This window comes from Mobula hypostoma, chromosome 6 (genome assembly GCF_963921235.1).
Source record: "Mobula hypostoma chromosome 6, sMobHyp1.1, whole genome shotgun sequence".
Lineage (NCBI taxonomy): Eukaryota > Metazoa > Chordata > Chondrichthyes > Myliobatiformes > Myliobatidae > Mobula > Mobula hypostoma.
The window spans coordinates 131,055,836-131,073,121 of record NC_086102.1 but is presented as its reverse complement, the minus strand read 5'-3'; the positions used below and the strand labels follow the sequence as shown (position 1 = coordinate 131,073,121).

The following is a 17,286-nucleotide window of genomic DNA, read 5'->3' as shown; positions in this document are numbered from 1 at the left end:
CTTACATACCCGAGACAAGGCCAGTAATATATATTTTAAAAAGATGGATCCCAGTACAGATTTCTGGTGATCACCTTTTTACACTTCGATCCAGCCTGAGAAACAGCAGTTTGTTACTCCTCTTGGCTCTCTGTCTGTTAGGCAGTTTTCTACCTGCAATTTTCCTGTCCTTTCAGTTCTGAGGGCAGTTATCCTCGTCACTAGTCCTGTCCTAACCAACCTTCCAAGGTCATAATCTCCAAAGAGGAACATGACTAAATGAAGAAGTGGGAGCCTTGGATTCTGTTTTTCCCATGGTCTCCTAAGTGCTGATGTCACCTATACTAGTTATAATGTGGAAAACACAGCCACAACTCCATTCATAGTTTCCACAAACGACCCATTATGAGGTAATGATTAAATAAACAATTTTTTATGATGTTGGGATATGAGCGATAACTCCTATTTTTTGCCCTTGTGTCTTTTGCGTTGACCAGAGAGGGCAGCTCAGGTTAAGCTGTCATTCAAAAGGAGCACCTGAAAAAAAGCAGTGGTGAGGGATGTTTATATTGGCTACACTACACTTCCTTCACTTGGCTGCCAAACAGTAAGGCAGTGTGGTCCAGAAATTCCATTAGACAGGGAATACAATTCATCTTCTGTATAATCTGTCCTCATAATTTGAGTCATTGAGAACAAGCATCATTCTGATGGGGTTCCTGGCCCAGTGCTGCAACCAAGTTATTTGCTCAAGCCTCTGGAGCGATACTTGATTCCACCCTTCGGATTCAGAGGTGACAACGATGTGGAAAATTCTCTGTTACGTTTCCTTGGAATGAGGCGACGCAGTTGCCGGTTTAATCTGAATACCTCAAAGCGCCAGTGACCCAGGTTAAATCCTGACTGTAATGTACTGATGCCGCAAAATTTCTCATTTGCGCTGCTCCCAGCAAATCCTTGGGTATATTAGTTGTTAATGCAAACAACATATGATAAATAAATCTGAATATGTGTATGAGCAAACCTCTGCTCTTGAACTTCCATTTTTATTGTGGTTACAAGTCCTCTGGAAGTTTCTTTGGACTGCACACTAACTTGCATATATTTATAAAAGCAACGGCAAAGTCAGGAGAAGCAAAGATGCATGTCAGACGCAAAGATCAAAATTGAAGACATATTTCCAAGTATTAGAAAGTACCGTATGTTTTTGGAGTGACATTATATTCTGACAGTCAGTCAGAATAAACATTTTTTGTTCTTTTTGTTTTTATTTAAAAGAGCACTTTCACATTGATGCCAAAAGGCCAGCTCGTTTTCCTCTGCCAAGGTGGAATTGTTGCTGGATTCCTATTATAACAGGGGTTTGGACGTAATACAACCTTTGTTTGTTTAGAATGTGGTCGTACGTCCTGGGCAAATGTTCCCTGGAGCAGCAGCCACATCATTCAGTGCCATCCAAGCAGGTTCAGCCTGAAACAGCGTTCTCTGAGAGGACAGTGTAGAATCCGGACAGGTTTGCTGTCACTGACTAATGTCGTGACATTTGTTGTTTTGCGGCATCAGTACAGGGCAATACATAAAATACACTATAAGTTATAATAAATGTATACTTTAAATTAATTAGTACAAAAAGGGGGCCAATATAATGATGTCCATGGTCCATTCAGAAATCAGTGCTGGAGGGGAAGGAGCTGTTTCTAAAACATCGGGTGTGACTTCCGGCTCCTGTGCCTCCTCTCTGATGGTAGTAATGAGAGAGGGCATGTCCTCAGGTGGTGGGGACCCTTAATGATGGATGTCACCTTCATGAGGCATTGTCTTTTGAAGAAAAGGAAGAAAATTAATCCAGATTAAAATGAATTTATTGGTGGGGTGGGGCACACAAGTGCAGTTGTGTTGTGTGTTTTTAATGCGTTCTCTTTGGGCATCAGTGATGAGGTTAAGGTTTATTGCCCACTCCGAGCTGCTCTCCAGGGAATGCTGGCAAGCTACCTTCTTGACACTCTGCATATGAATCTGTCACCCAAAGATTTTCTGCATTTGGAACCAATGACAGCAAAGGAAGGGCGATAGATTTTTTAAAATCAGGATGGGTGCTGTTTGTGGGGAATCCTGCAACACAGAAGTGGTGGTGCTCCCTTCTGTCAGAAGCATTTACCCTTGGTGTCTGTGGCCAATTGCTGCAGAAGATTTTGCCAGTAACATCCTGCAAGCAGTGTGCACCGGTGGTGGAGGTGGGAGACTGAGTAGTCAGGGTGATAGATGGAGGCCACCCAAGCTGGTTTCTGTAGTCTAGGCCTCTGCTCTGGTCTTGAAGTCCGGTGATGCGGACAGGTGATGGAGGACATATGGAGTCCAGACCTCTGCTCCAGTTTTGTGAATGGCTGAGGAAGAACGTCCATGCATGTCGGGCTGTTCCAGGTTAATGGGTCCCAGGATCGGATGTCTGTGCGAGCAGAAGGCATGAGTCAGCACGATGAGGCTTTCGGGGTCCTGTCATCAGACAGTCCAGGGGTTGATACCAAAAATCGAAACCCGTGAGTCGGTCAGAAGTCAAAATTGAAGGCCAAATCCTGGAGACTGAAGATAGGAGGCGGGAGGTTGTCCTACATTTGGAGGACTGCTGTATGTGTGGATGGGAGGGAGGAAAAAGGGATTGTTTTGCTGGTGTTGTTTTGTTGCTTGTTGTATTCTGTGTTGTTCTGTAGGAATGCTATGTTGGTACCAGAATGTGTGGTGACACTGCAGGCTGCTCCCCCCCACCCCCTTCCCCCGAACATCCTTAGGTGTGTTGGCTGTTGACATAAACAACTCATTTCACTGTATGTTTCCAAGTACACGTGATAACTAAACCTGAATCTGAATAGTGTCAAGTTGGTTAAATCTTGTTGGAGCTATATTCATCCGGACAAGTTTTCCATCATGTTCCTGGCTTGTTTGTTTATGGGTTACACCAAGACTTGGAAAATTCAGAGGTATGGAATGCCGTAGTTAGCTGCTGTTCAGTAACAATGAGGTAGCCTAGGCTAAGAAATCTATCATGTTGGGCTTACAACACTCTCTACTGAGCCCAGATACCATCCTGGTAAAGCTACACTACATGCCATTTTTTAAGTACCTCCTTATGGGGAGAACCAGTACAAGCAGTTATAGAGTCACACTCCAAGTCCATGCCAACACTTTACACCATTCCCACTTTAATCTTATTTTATTAACCCCAAATTCTCGCCCACTTCTCTTAGATTCTACCACACACTGCACATCAGGCACAGCAGTGGCCAATTAACCTACCAACCTGCTCATCTTTGGGATGTGGGGGGAAAGTGGGTGTCATAGGAATCTGGGTGTCATGGTACACCAGGTACTGAAGGCAAACATGCTAGCTGCAGGGAACTTTTCAGAAGGCAAAGAGTATTTTGACCTTCATTGCAAGTGGATAGAAATAAGGAAGCAAGAATATTTAATTGTACGTGGTTTTGATGGGCACGTGTGGAGAATTGTGTGCATTTTTGGTCTCTTTACATGAAAAGTACCTGTATGAGTACTTAAATTGTCACGGCATAGTAAGCTACAGATCCTGTGCTGGAGTTTGGGATTAACATGGATGGCTTCCCAATGGTCAGCATGGATATGATGGGCTGAATGACTTGTTCCATGCTATAACTCCATGGTTCTGAAGGATATATCTGGCATAGAGGGAGTGCAGAGGGGTTTCGGCAGCCGTACAGTTGTCCAGAGAAGAGATTGGGTTGATGAGGCCTACACTTACTGAAGTGTAGAATAATGTGAGGAGATCTCATTTGAAATTTCTAGAGTTCTAACAGGGATCAACAGGCTGGAAGTGAGAAAGGACCAATCTAAGGCCAGGGATCACAGTTTCAGGGCAAGGAGTTAGTTATTTAGAATGAGATGATGAGAAATATTATTATTGAGGTGAACCTGTACAGTTCTCTACCACAAAGGGCTCTAGAGACCAAGTTGCTGAATATGTTTAAAAAGAAGTTGAAGTTTAATTGTCATTCAACTGTACACATTAATACAGCCAAGTGAAACAGCCTTCCTCTGGGGTTAAGTTGTAAAACACAGAACCGACAGTCACACATTGCACACACAGCAGAAAAACATTCACAGAAAGTGGTAGAGGATGAGTGCCCCTTATCCAGACCGCTTGGGGCCAAAGTGTTTTGGATTTTGGATTTTTTTTTCAGATTTTAGAATATTTAATGATCACCATCATTTCCTACTCTGAATTTATGTACTACCGGTAAGCAGTCTTTGGCTTACACTTGTTCATCACACATATGTACTTAACAGTAAAAGTTATTACAGACCGTTAATATAATGAGTGCAAGGTAATGAAAGCAGCACAGCAGCATCAGGAGACTACCTGAGTCAGCTGTTGAACAAGCATCAGTCTCCATCTACAATGCCATGTCTTGAATACACTGTGTTTGAATTTTACTTTATTTTTAGGTTTTAATGGAAAGTATAAAAACAATTAGCATTGTAGACTTCTGGTGTTAGACTTTCATGATCAGCAGACACTTTAAATTCTTAATGCTGTGCCTTTTCTTAAATTTGTGCAACCATCCCATTGAATATTCACAGTGGCCTTCAATTTTCAGTTTGCTGTGATAGATCTTTGCTTGTTTCATTATCAGCATACCATTAAGTTCATACACATACACATTAAGAACATACACATATGTTCACTGCGATACACCATCGAGATCTTCGTTTTTTATTTATTATTTATTTTTATTGGGGTACAGCATGGAGTAGATTCTTCTGGTCCTTTGAGCTGTGCTGCCTGTTAACCCCCAATTTAACCCTAGCTTAATCACGGACAATTTACAATGACCAATTAACCCAGTACTAGTACCTCTTTGGACTGTGGGAGGAAACTGGAGCACCTGGATGAAACCCACATTGTCACAGGGAAAGCGTACAAACTCCCTACAGACAGTGGCGGGAATTGAACTGGGGTTGCTGGTACTGTAAAGTGCTGTGCTGACCACTATGTTACTGTGTCACCCGATGTGGAGTTAGTCTATTTCTCATTGACTTCTGTTCACTACATACGTAAGGTCACTTCTCAGAACTGTTTGTGGGCACAGAGGCCTGCGCATCACCTGAAAACCTTTTCAGTGTCTTGTGTAATTTTCCATTTGTGATATCATGTCAACTCTTTAAAAAAAAATCAAATTTTGGAGGATTTTGGAATTTCAGATACGGGAGGTATTCAAACTGAACTAAAAATAATAATAATAATAATAATATAGCCTAAGTCCTTGAGTAGCATGGCCTGTAGATTAATGGTGTATGGATGTTGTCCTGGCGCAACATTTCTGCACCTTTTTTTAAGGAATATATGGGTTGGCACAACATCGAGGGCTGAAGGGCCTGTACTGTGCTGTAGTATTCTAGTGTCTAGTGAACACATAATGCATAGGTCAGCCGCAGGCGAATGCAATCGGGCTTGTCTCCCATCAAGGGAACACCGGACGGGAGCTGCCAGCCTCCAACCCAGCACGAAATCCAGTGGCGCACTGCCAGCTCTGATGTCCCTCTCCTCAGCGGCCGCAACAGGTGACCCCGAGGTATGAACGAGGCCTGGTCCGCACTACAACTGAGGCCATGCAGGTCCACCACCATCAGTTTCACCAGTGAGCCAGTGAATTGGACTCGCAGTATCCTACATTGCCAATGTCCAACAGGGTCTTGCAATCACCACTGACGGTGCCTTTCTTCCCTGGCTGGCTGAAGCTGGCTGCGACACAATGTGCAACAAGTCCAGCTCTGCCACTATCCAGCAGCTCGCTTGTGGGGTAGACCTGCAATACTTGATACTCTTGCTAACCAGTGGTGCCTTGCAGTCATTAAAAGGGACAAAAAGGATGAACGATTAGATTAGATTATGAGGACACTCAGTCCTCGTTTTTTGTCATTTAGAAATGCATGTATTAAAAAATGATACAACGTTCCTCCAGAATGATATCACAAGAAACACAGGACAAACCAAGACTAAAACTGAGCAAAACCACATAATTATAACATACAGTTACAACAGTGCAAAGCAATACCGTAATTTGATAAAGAGCAGACCACGGGCACAGTAAAAAAATGTCTCAAAGTCACGATAGCCTCATCATCTCACGCAGGCGGTAGAAGGGAGAAACTCTCCCTGCCATGAACCTCCAAGCGCCGCAGTCTTGCCGATGCAGCACCATTGGAAGCACCCGACAGCAGCGGACTCTGAGTCCGTCCGAAAACTTCGAGCCTCCGACCAGCCCCTCCGACACAGCCTCTCCAAGCACCATCCTCTGCCAAGCGCTTCGACCCCGCCCCGGCCACCGAGCAACAAGCAAAGCCGAGGACTCGGGGCCTTCCCCTCAGGAGATTCTGGACCACACAGTAGCAGCAGCAGCAGCGAAGCAGGCATTTCAGAAGTTTCACCAAGTGTTCCTCCATGCTCTCACGTCCGTCTCCATCAAATCAGGATTGTGCACAGCACCCTACTTGACAAATAACAGACATCACCACCGGAGTGGCCACTGCGAGCTTCCTCGCGCTGCCATCTTCTCCTCCCTTTGCAATTGCATCTTTGGTTGGACCCAGAGAGGCTGCTGCGTTCAAGTGTGCAACCATCTTACTGGAAGACCATAGATAACACAAAAATCATCATGAGGTTTAGGGAGAGTGGGGATATGGCAGCAAGATGGAAGATCAGCCATGATCCTGTTGAATGACAGAGCACCTTCAAGGGATCATATCACCTACCACTGATCCCATTTTCCTGTTTCCACACGTCCTTTTTAAGGGACATTGCTCAGATTGTTTGCAGCATCTCAGCATGAGCCTCTGTGTCCTTGTTCACCTGTGCTATAGGTATAGAGGTCAGAATTTCATCATAATTTTGATTATGTTCTTTGCCCATCCATGGCATTTCACTGACCCTCTTGTGCATGGACCCTCTTGTGTTTGTTCGGACCTTTACCTCTTCTAATCTTTCACCATTTATCTATCCTTTCAGATACATAGTGGATGACCACATATCCCTGCAGTGAAATGTTTTTGCCAAAGCTGTGTTACATTATCTCAACCCTTATAATCTAATGTGTTCACTGACACAGCTCAATTTCTTTGAGATGGTCCTTATTGGTCAGTCAAGTCTTTGTACCTATTGCCCAATGGTAGCTACAAAGAGCTATGATCATGGCCCAGATGGTAGGGATCTTTGATGATGGATGTTGCTTTCTTGAGGGCTATGCCTGTTATAGATACTACTGAAGGTGGGTAGGGACCTGCCTGTGATGTTTTGGGCAAAATCCACTACTCTCTGCAGCTGCATATGTTCTTGCATATTTGAATTGCTAAACCAGGTCATGATGCAGCCGGTCAGGATACTTCCAGCTGTATACCTGTAGAAGTTTGTTGGAGGGTTCGGTGACAAGAAAAAGCCTCCTTAAAAGGTCAAGATGTTAAGGTGCCTTCCTTATGAATATGAGGAGAATAACAAATGGGATTAATGAAGAATTAGTGTGAATGGGTGGTTGAAGGTTAATATGGACTCAGTGGACTAAAGGGTCTGATTCCATGGTCTTTTTTTGTGACTTAATGACTTGAAAATCTACTGCTGGTCTTTTATCATCCCTCGGACTAAATCCGTTTTCAATAGCACGAAGGGAACATCTTCATCCAAGCAACTACAGCAGCCCGTAAAGGCACCTTCCCAGCTACATTTTAGGGATGGGCAATAATCACTGGGCCTTCCAACACTGCTAGGGCCTATCAATGAATGAAGATAGAAGATTATACCCTTTTGCTTCTACATTTATTTATATATCTTCTATTTCCTTTCTTTGTTGAGCTTCTATTCTTCACAAATGTCAGTGGAAGCTAATTGAAAACAGGCAGAAACTCTCTAATCCAACACCATTGAGACCTGACTAGTGCCAAGCTACAAAAAAAAAATCCAGGAATATTAACCCCAATCATCTCTACTGAGCAGGAGAACTGTTCTATTTAAGTGCATGCTCCAAGGTAACATGATTCTGAGAACTGTCAAAGAGTCCATAAATCAGAAATAATTGCTGATTGTGAATGAAAAAGTTAATTGGTTAATAGGTTAATTAGCTACAGATTATTATACATCTTAGTTAATTTTAGATCTGAGAGTTCAGTAAATCAGTAGAGATCTGAACTGTACTGCACATCCAAAACACACTGGACCACGGGAGGCACCAGATCTCAGAATGCCGGACTAGAGAGCTTCAACCTGTAGTAACCTGTTAACTGCTTCAAAAGAAAAAATTGTCTGGAGTCAGGGGTAGGACCCAACCTTGTCTGTGAATGGCTGGTCTCCACTGCACTAGGCTTTGGCTCTGAAGTCAAAAAGAGGGAAAAATATATTTCATAATGTCTTGTTTAATTTCTCTGGTTATTCATTCAAATATGTTGAATAAAAATTGGAATTAAAGCAAAAATTGTTGGAAATATGCAAGTATTTGAAGAGAAACGGTTTGCATTTCAAATTGGTTCTGAAACAATGTCATCAAGCAGAGACCTTACTGTTGTTTCTCTCTTTGTAGCTGCTGCCTGATTTGCTAAGTATTTCTAACAGATTCAGTATCTTTCAGATTTCCGCTTCCACTTTAAATTGTCCTGTTATAATTTACCTGACTGTCAGCTGTTGGACATTATTACGTCAACATTTTGTGTACGTTTTGTGTACTATAAAAAGTTGTTGCTATTTTTGATGTTTCAAAGATCCAAATCATCATATGTATATGATTCAGCTTAGACTTTCTAGTCACACATAGAGGGACTGGCCAGAAAGTTCCAATTTACTGCTTGAGCGTGGCCTCTTTTTCAGTCCTGACTTCTGAAAACCAAAGAAAAGATCCTGAGTTTGGAAAGCAGAAGCCAAGCAATTAAGTGCCCTCTCTCCTAATTGCTGTGTGAGGTTTAGCAAGACCCCGCTCCCTCCCCCTTGCTAGTTGCCTACTTTCTCACTGTACTTTGACACCTCTCTCTCTTTCTGTCTCCATTTTGTCTCTCTCCCTCTGCTCCCCGGACGCAGCCAAGCGTAAAGCCTGGAAACTAAACCGTGTAGGTAGCTTGCGAAATATATACAGCAGCAGCAGTACAAGCACCAACACAGAAGGTAATGAACGCAGAGTTAATACTGACCGGCTGGCAGAAAGCTTGGCTGGGAGTATAACTTGCCTACTTGTGTGGGCTTTGATATTGTTTGTATTTCTTTTTAAGCTTTATTTAACTGCATCATTTATGTCATACATGTTCCTTTTTTCCTTACTTAAATTTTGACCTTTCCCTCTAGCTGTAGGATAGTGATGTTTAAATTACTTCAAGAAACCCATTTCCATTCTCCCCACCCCACCCCCAACCCCGACTTCAGCACATGTTGCCATTCGATGTAATATTTTCCAAGTTATTGCAGTTTAAGGTGCAAGTAGCAGGTGTAATGATCTGTGGCAAAATACAATCGTGTGCTGTGACATTTAAGTACAGTATTTAATTTGTTTTGCGAAACATTGCCTGTAATGCTCTTTGTAGTTGAGCTCCAATCCTGGGCTGGTGCATGCTAGGTCATTTGCATGTGCGAATGCTTTATAGTCTATGCCTGTTATTCCGTACCGCTGAAGGTCACCTGAGTCAAAGTTCATAAATTGACTTGAAACGCTTTCAGCAAAGCCAGCAATCACACGTTTGTTTAATAGAAGATTGAATTTTTCATTTGTACATGAAAATTATAAATTAGGTTGTTTTTTTCTTATACAAAATGTCAGGAGGTCAATTTATTCAACTGCCCAAAATCCATTTCAAAGCTCTTTAATACATGTAGTCCGGGAATCGTATGTGGTATACAGTATGTATATCTGGTCACATTCCAGTAAGTCAGCTATAATGGGTAATGTCACTTTAAATGGAAAGCAACTGGATCAGATAATCATAAGCCCTTGCCCTCTTATTAGGGTTCTTCTGTGGTAGATTTAGTTTAATAATTTCCTGATTGCCATTGTTTTTTCTTCAGAATTTCTGGTTTGCAGATACAAAATTCCAGCACGTTGAATGGGGCCTGAGGGGCTCATTGCGTAGGTTTGTGTGTGAACTTGCATCTCAAATGGAGGATTTTGTTGCTTTATATATAATTGATTCAAGTTGGCTTTAGAAATATTACACTGTAAAATATTTTGTCAATTGGCATATGAACAAATGATTGAATCTGTTCATAAACTGTGCAGTTGGCAGCAAGTGATTGAAGTCCCATTGTAACTGTGTGCTCCCAGCAAGATTTCAAAGGCCAGCATTTGCTCAGAGCCCTTTGCTCAAAAGGTGTTATTTATTACAATGGTTTGATAATTCCTGCATTAATAATTTCTGTAACGTTTCAGCAGGAAATATTTTGCAGTTCTAATACCTGAGTGCCTTTACATGGGGCCCTCTTCCATTTTGAAAGACCTGTTGCCTCCTGCAACTATCCAAAGTACTGTCCTGTGATATGTGCTTGCATCTTTATGGGGAATTCAGTGAATGTAACAGCACAGAGATAGGCTTTTGGCCAATGTTTGTGCTTTCCCTGTAAATCTCCTCTCACACTGTTTAATCCACCACTATCAACATCGCTGGTCTTATTTTACCTCCTCCTGCCTACACAGCATCGCCTCAGTGTTCACTTCAACCATTCAGAGGAATACCACACTCTTACCCCTCCCTAAGTAGAGCAGATTCTACTGAGTTTCGTGGTAAATTTATTACTAAGTACAACCCCTGGCTTTGGACTACCACCCTAAAAGAACGTCAAACGGTACAGCAAAGGAACTGGCCCTGTAGCCAAACAATTCTACACCAGTTATGATGCCAGTCTAACCTAACCCTATCTGCCTGCACATGGTTTGTATCACTCTATTTTCTGCTAGTTCACTCTGTTTGTCTAAATGCCTCTGAAATATTGCTGTTGTATTTGCTTCTGTCACCCTCCCCACCCCTGACACAAATCCCTTTTAAACTTTCCTCCTCTCACTTAAACCTCTGCCCCAAAGTATTTGACATCTCCACCCTATGCCTCTCAAAGTTGAATATACTTCTATCAGGTCACACGCCAGCCGGTGACATTCCAGAGAAAACAGTCCAAATTTGTCCAGCCTCTCATTGTAACTAATATTATCTAATCCAGTCAACATCCCGGTGAACCTCTAATGTCTCCACATACATTCTGTACTGTGGTGACGCACACAATACTCTAAATGTGTCTTAGCTAAAATCTTATACAACGGCAACTTGACCTCCTGACTTTTATACTCATTGCTGGGATGGATGAAGGCATGCATGCATGGTTCATGCCTTTGTTAACACCCTATCCACTTGTGTTGCCACTTCCATGGAGCAAAGGAGTTGCACCTCAAGATCCCTCTACATCAATATTGCAGACATGTACTTTGCTTTTGCATTTGGCCTCCCAAAGTGCATCACCTCACATTCGCTGGATTAAATTCTAGTGGTGTTTAATCTGTGTGGAGATTGTTTCCAGTAGAAACCACGTTCTCAGTGTTATTTATTTGTTTGTTGTTATTATTTGTTTTTTTTTTGTATTTACACAGTTTGTCTTTTGCACATTGATTGCCACTCTTTGCTTGTGTGTAGTTTTTCATTGATTCAATTATACTGTGAATGCCTGCAAGGAAATGAATTTTCAAAGCAACATATGATGATGTCTACATACAGTACTTTGATAATAAATTTACTTTGAACATTCTGGAATCTCACTGAGTCACCACTGAATAGTGACAAAGTACAGCATGTTTGGTCTTTCTTTGTTCCACACTCTCACTTCTGGTATCAACCTTGTGATTATCATCGCACCTTTTCCAATGCCTGTATCTTAAGTATGTTTGACAGAAAGTTAAAAATTCCCATAAAGCCTCACATAGAAAAAGGAACCTCACTGTACATCATTTGATTAACAGAAGGTTACTCAATTTTGTTAACTCAGTTTGCTGTAGATGATTGTCCAGATGCTGTGATGACTTTATCTGAAATTATAAACAGGAGTGAGTAATCTTTTGATGCCCTTTAATGCTAGCTATCAGGTTGCAAAGAACTTCCTCTGCAACCAGGCTGTTTTCAAAGCCATTTTCAAAATGATACCAGAAATTCCTACTTATGCATCTGTTGTCTCTGTTACAGCTGATGGAAAAAACAGTGATCAGTTTTCTCCTATGGGAAATTGTTTCCAAATGTGAACCCTTCTCTTCGAGCATTTAACTTCGGATCCCAATATCAGTACACAAGCCAGTAAAATTTCAGTGGTTAAATTTCATTGGATGAGTCCTATCTTGTTGGAATTAACCTTGTTGGCTAGATACCTTTAACACTTTTGGGTGCTTATCGTTAAACCTCCATTGATGATGATCAATTCATCACTTGACCATAGTTCCCAGCATTTCCCCTTTGACTTTTACATGGTCTGAAGTGATTGAAATGAGTTACAAAAAGGCCCTGGGGGTTTAGGCAGGTATACCCACACACTGCACTGAGTTCTCCACTTGGTAAGACTTTCCTTTTGTTTCCTCTACAGAGCAAGAAGAGAATTTTGAGTTTATAATTGTGTCTCTCACGGGTCAGACATGGCACTTTGAAGCTGCTTCTTACGAGGAGAGGGACGCATGGGTCCAAGCGATTGAAAGTCAGATTTTGGCCAGTTTACAATCATGCGAGAGCAGCAAGAACAAGGTACTTTCCCCAAGTTCCTTTCTCTGCTTTAGTAATTTCCTTTATCAATCTGTTAATTGTGATACTGACGATTTTGTGATCATTATAGATATATCTAATTTCTTTCTGTTGAAAGAGATCAGTCTTTTTGTAGCTAATGAAATTTATATCTTTTATGTTTTATCTCTGATGTTACTGAATTTGGTGTAGCCACCTCCAACATAGAGTGGAGTTATAACTGATAGTAGGGTGATGGGGTGGAGAGAGGAAAGTTTTCTTAAGGCTTTATGGGAAGATCAAAACCTGGTATAAAACTTGGCAGTAAGACTGCAGGAAAAGGTGAAACTCTGTTTCACTTTTGGAATCTTAACTTTGCCTTGCATACAGCACCCTGATCAGAGTGGCTTCTGTGGAAAACAGTACAAGGAGTTTGAATTGGTTTACAAGGTGAATTAAGGACACAGGTCAGGAATAAATCAGCCTTGCCTTTTCACAACACTTGTCCACTTTGTGCCGTTTGTTCATGCTTCTAGCAAAATTTAGGTTTCTTGAGTAAGTTTGAAGTGGTGTACCTCAAGGATGTGTGCTTAGCCCACTGCTGTACTCTCTCTACACCCACAATTGTGGGCTAGGCACAGCTCGAATGTCATCTATATACTGCCAACAACACAACAACTGTTGGCAGAATTTCAGATGGTGACAAGGAGGCATACAGGAGTGAGATAGATCAGCTGGCTGAGTGGTGTCACAACAACCACCTTGCACTGAATGTCAGTAGGACCAAGGAATTGATTGTGGGCTTCAGGAAGAGGAAGTTGAAGAAACACACACCAGTCCTCGTCGAGGGATCAGAAGTGGAAGGGGTGAGCAGTTTCAAGTTCCTAGGTGTCAACATCTGTGAGGATCTATCCTGGACCCAACATATTGGAGCAATGACATATAAGGCACAACAGCGTCTATATTTCATTTGTAGTTTGAGCAGAATTGGTATGTCACTCACAAGTTTCTACAGATGTACCATGGAGAGCATTCTAATTGGTTACAACGATGTCTACTATGAAAGGCTACTGCACAGCATCAGAAAAAGCTGCAGAAAATTGTAATCTCAGCTAGCTCCATCATGGGCATGAGCCTCCCCGGCTTTCAGAATAGCTTCAAAAGGTGATGCTTCACAATTGTGGCATCTATCATTAAGGGCCCCTATCACCCAGGGCAGGCCCTCCTCTCTTTGCTACAATCAAGGAAGAAGTACAGGAGCCTTAAGAGACATACTCGGTGCTTCAGAAACAGCTTCTTCTCTTACACCACCAGATTTCTGAATGGACAATAACCCGTGAACTACCTCACAATAATAGACAAACACAATCTGCCTAAACTAATAACACACACACAATTGTACTTTTCATGTCTGTATTGAACACAGTGTTTAATCATTCACAGTCCAGGCTGGAAGAGGTATGTGAACCTTTGTATTTAGTAACTAGTAGAACCTCCTTTATCAGCAATAACCTCCGCCAAATGTTTCCTGTAGCTGCTGATCAGACTTGCACAACAGCGAGGAAGAATTTTAGACCATTCCTCTATAGAAAGCTGTTTCAGTTCATCAGTATTTCTGGGATACCTTACATGAGCAACCTTCTTCAGGTCATGCCACAGCATCTCAATTGGGTTAAGGTCTGGACTCTGACTTCGTCAATTCCAAAACATTTTTTTTCTTTTTAAATTATTCTGTTGTTGATTTACTCTTATGTTTTGAATCATTATTTTGTTACATCATCCAATTTCTATTAAGCTTCAGGTGATGGAGCACTACCCTGACATTCTCCTGTAAGATGTCTTGATACAATTTTGAATTCATTGTTCCCTCAGCGATTGTAAGCTGGCCTGCCCTGAGGCAGCAAAGCAGCCCCAAACCATGATTCTCCTTCCACCGTGCTTCACAGTTGGGATGAGATTTTGTTGTTGGTGTGCAGTGCCCTTTTTCCTCCAAACATAGAGCTGTGCAGTTCTGCCAAAAAGTTCAACTTTTCTCTCATCTGTCCACAGAACAATGTCCCAGAAGTGTTATAGAACATCCAAGTGGTCTTTTGCAAATTTGAGACGTGCAACAATGTTTATTTTTGGAGAGCATTGGTTTCCTCCGTGGTGTCCTTCCATGAACACCGTTCTTGTTCGGTGATTTTCTTACAGTGAACACATGAACAGAGACTTTAGCAACTTCTAGAGATTTCTGCAGATCTTTTGCTGTTACCCTTGGGTCTTTTCATGTCCCTCAGCATTGCACATTGTGCTGCTGGTGTGATCTTTGCAGAACGCCCTCTCCTAGGGAGGGTAGCAACAGTATTGAATTTCTTCCATTTGTAGACAGTTTCTCTTACTGTGGACTGATGAACACTCAGATCTTTAGAAGTGCTTTTGTAGCCTTTTCCAGCTTCATGCATCTCCCACAATTCCTCTGAAAGTTGTTTTGATCGCGGCATGGTGCTCATAAACAGATCTTTCTGGAGAAAAGCAGGCTCTGTCAGTAACCTGACTTTGTGTGTCTTTATTATAGGACAGGGCACCTTTACAACCCACACCTCCAATCTCATCCCATTGATTGGAACGCCTGACTCCAGATAGCTTTTGTAGAAGACATTACCCCAGAGGTTCACATACCTTTCTGAAGCTAGACTGTGATTGTTTAAGTGGTGTATTCAGTATTGATGAGAAGTAGTACAATTGTGTGTTATTAGTTTGGGCAGATTGTGTTTGTCTATTATTGTGACTTAGATGACGATTGGACCACATTCTATGAGAAATTAATGCAGAAAACCAGGTAGCTGCAAATATATATTATATTCCCAATTATATATATATATTATTATTATATATATTATTTTATATAATATTATCTATATTATATTCCCAATTTTGAAACCTTCAGTAAACTGCAGGGCTCACAGCTTTTCAGGAGAATTAGAAATTGTGTGAATCAGTGCTTCCTGACATCATTGGCTGGCATCTAGCCTAAAGCTATGCTTTATCCACTTACAAAAGCCTACAAAATGTTGTTATGTACTTCTCCTAACCTCTGAATTATAATAAGAATGTATTCTGTTGTGAATCATCAACTGCTTTGCTTACAACAGGAATTCTGCAGATGCTGGAAATTCAAGCAACACACATAAAAGTTGCTGGTGAACGCAGCAAGCCAGGCAGCATCTCTAGGAAGAGGTGCAGTCGACGTTTCAGGCCGAGACCCTTCGTCAGAACTGCTTTGCTTAGTCTGTTCTCAAAGGGAGAATGTTTAACAGTTTGATGATCAGGGTTATGAGGGAAGCAAGTAGGAAAGATTGGTGTATTATTTTCATTTTTCTACAGGTGTCTAATTCTCCTAAATATATACTACTGTACATTTTGAGAGGACTCTTTCATTAATTACTCATTTTCAAGGTGCTGTACATATGACGCAAGAGCTTGTGCTTTTCTTTGTGAATAATTATGAATGGTCTTGAAGTCAGTTCTTGCTTCAAGGGAGCCACTGACTCGAAATCTGTTCTAAAGGGCAAACAGATGGGGAAGAATCAGAGTGTAAGCTGTCCCATTGATGGTCCACTTATCTATCCATTCTGCCTCCCCTCCCCAACTCATCCATTCTGAACAGGTGAAACAATCTTTGGTTTCGATAATAAATGTCACTTGACAAGGGTTGTCCTTAAGAAGAGCAAAGGGCAGTAATAATTGGGTAAGCGGTCTATCGGAAAGTGGTAGCCAAAACGTTTAATAATTCTCCACAGGAGCATCAGTAATGAGTCTGCCTGTTTGCATTTGTTCACGGGGTCATTCACTCTCTTATTATTTTGCTTTTATAGTCACGGTTAACAAGCCAGAATGAAGCCATTGCCCTTCAGTCGATCAGAAATATTCGGGGCAACTCTCAGTGCGTGGACTGCGAAGCACTAAGTAAGTGATGAAATGGTGTTTTCTCTCTAAAATTGTTGCTCTTCTAAATCCCTGTGCCATTTTGCATCAGACAAGCGAGAGTTTCTAGGATGTAACCATAAAATGAAAGGGAACAGGAGGTGGCCATCATCTCATCATGTCTGTGTAGTGTCTTTGAAACAATTCAATTAGTCTCACTTCCCCGCTCTTTCCCCAAAGACCTACAGATGTTTCTTTTTTTAAAACTTCGGATTTAATTCCCTATAGAAAGTTATTATTGAATCTACTTCTACCAGCCTTTCAAGTCATGCATTGTTACAAACCACTGACTTGAAACAAAAATCTCCTCATCTCCCCTCTGAGTTTTTCACCAATTACCTTAAGTCTGTGCCCTCATGTTGCTGACCCTTCCGGCTGTGAAGATAGTTTGTCCCTTGTAGATCCCTTTATTAAATTTTCTTTTGCCTTTCCTGCGTTAAGGAAAGAATCTCCAGATTTTAAGATCATAAGACATAGGAGCAGAATTAGGCCATTCGGCCCACTGAGTTTGCTTCACCATTCCCTCATGGCTGCTTTATTATCTCTTTCAACCCCATTCTCTTACCTTTTTCCCATAACCTTTGATATCCTTACTATTTGAGAACCTAT

At 41.7% G+C, this 17,286-nt stretch overlaps 1 protein-coding gene across 4 annotated transcripts in view; it reads left to right on the top strand.

Moving 5' to 3' along the window:
- agap1 (ArfGAP with GTPase domain, ankyrin repeat and PH domain 1) overlaps positions 1–17,286 on the top strand; it is a 683,413-nt gene that overhangs the window by 567,692 nt on the left and 98,435 nt on the right. For 2 of the 4 annotated variants that reach the window (XM_063051720.1, XM_063051718.1), the window contains exons 14-16: positions 9,062–9,145; positions 12,581–12,735; positions 16,569–16,659. In XM_063051720.1, the coding sequence (XP_062907790.1) occupies positions 9,062–9,145; positions 12,581–12,735; positions 16,569–16,659 (330 nt within the window). The remainder of the gene's footprint in view (positions 1–9,061; positions 9,146–12,580; positions 12,736–16,568; positions 16,660–17,286) is intronic. The other 2 variants (XM_063051721.1, XM_063051719.1) reach the window with 1 other exon arrangement.